We start from the raw sequence: 1,320 nt of genomic DNA, 5'->3' as shown, positions 1-1,320 counted from the left end.
TTTTTTTTTTTTTTGCAAATTAAAATCCAAGGCTACCCTTATGTTCGGATTTTGGCCCAAAAAACAAAGAGAAAGGGGAAAAAAATAGGTTGATAGGGTAAAGCTAAACGGGTTTAGACCCGACCCTACCAAAAGTCCGAATCCCGTGGTTTGAGTTACAGTGGTAGTAAGTGGATGGAAGGAAGAGAGAGAGAGAGAGAGAGAAAGTAGAGAGAGAGAAAATGAGAAGAAACAAAGAGTGTGCAAATTCCAAAAAGAAAGAGTAGCCACACGCAATTGGGAACCATCTTTCGCAACCCTCACACCCACCCCCACCCACATCGCCCTCTTCCTCTCTCACATTCACGGTAAGCACTCAGAACCGAAAACTTCAAATTGAAAACAGAAAAACCCTTATTTTTCCCCCAATCACAGATTCCAATCACCGATTGGCGTTTCATCTCGTCACTATTTTGATTATCGACTTCGAATCTCGGTTTCTTAATCACACCATTTCGTTCCACCTTTTTTTCTCAGGAATCAATCGGGAGAAGAAATAACGAGAGAAGTTGCGACTGATTTCTCGGTGTGTGTTTTGGGGTTATTGCGTGGAATATGCAACATAGGCTGAAGTTGCAGCAACAACAACAACAAGCCCTAATGCAACAAGCCTTGCTTCAACAACAGCAGATGTACCACCCTGGCATGCTTGCTGCTGCAATGTCTCAGGTTCTCTCACTTTCTTTTTCGGGATTTTATCTTCTTATTTTAATTTTTTTTTATAAATATATATGTTTAATTTGTAAGTAATAGATATTTGTATGTTGTTCAACTAGTGTATTCAGTGCTGCGTTTTACTCTTTCTGCTCTGGATTCAATTGCATATGCGTTGGTCTGAAGAATAAAATTAGGGTAAATGGAAAAATAGTGAAGTTACTAATTTAGGGTCTTAATGTTACTACTACCTCTGTGTGACTTGCCTTTTCTTTTTTCAAAAAAATAAAAAATAAAAAATAAATAAAGCTCCACTGCGTTAATTGACCATGGTTTCTATGGTTTTTATTGAGCTTCTTCTTCCACTTTCACAGCGTTTTAAAATTTATACGAAGAGTCTGCCTTGGTTTTGTTTTTCCCCAATTTCATTTCATTAAGTATATATGATAAGTGCCTTTCTACTTCATTTAGTGGCTATTCAACTATTCGTAAGGTTTCATAGTAAGTAAGGCGGCACATGATGAAAATTGCTGGACAATTGACAATACTACTGCACGAATCTATAAAAATATTTATCAATTATGGATGCCTGAAGCATTCAGAGAATTGTCAACCCCAATAGGTTGA

At 37.3% G+C, this 1,320-nt stretch overlaps 1 protein-coding gene across 2 annotated transcripts in view; it reads left to right on the top strand.

Moving 5' to 3' along the window:
- Positions 1-182: 182 nt before the first annotated feature.
- The window catches only part of LOC107463044 (RNA-binding protein 208), a 7,423-nt gene continuing 6,285 nt past the window's right edge, over positions 183-1,320 (top strand). For both annotated transcript variants that reach the window (XM_016081755.3, XM_016081754.3), the window contains exons 1-2: positions 183-347; positions 517-708. In XM_016081755.3, the coding sequence (XP_015937241.1) occupies positions 595-708 (114 nt within the window). In that variant the 5' untranslated portion in view covers positions 183-347; positions 517-594. The remainder of the gene's footprint in view (positions 348-516; positions 709-1,320) is intronic.

Source organism: Arachis duranensis, chromosome 8 (assembly GCF_000817695.3).
Source record: "Arachis duranensis cultivar V14167 chromosome 8, aradu.V14167.gnm2.J7QH, whole genome shotgun sequence".
Lineage (NCBI taxonomy): Eukaryota > Viridiplantae > Streptophyta > Magnoliopsida > Fabales > Fabaceae > Arachis > Arachis duranensis.
Note: the sequence above shows the minus strand (reverse complement) of the source record. Positions and strands in the feature narration are given on the sequence as shown.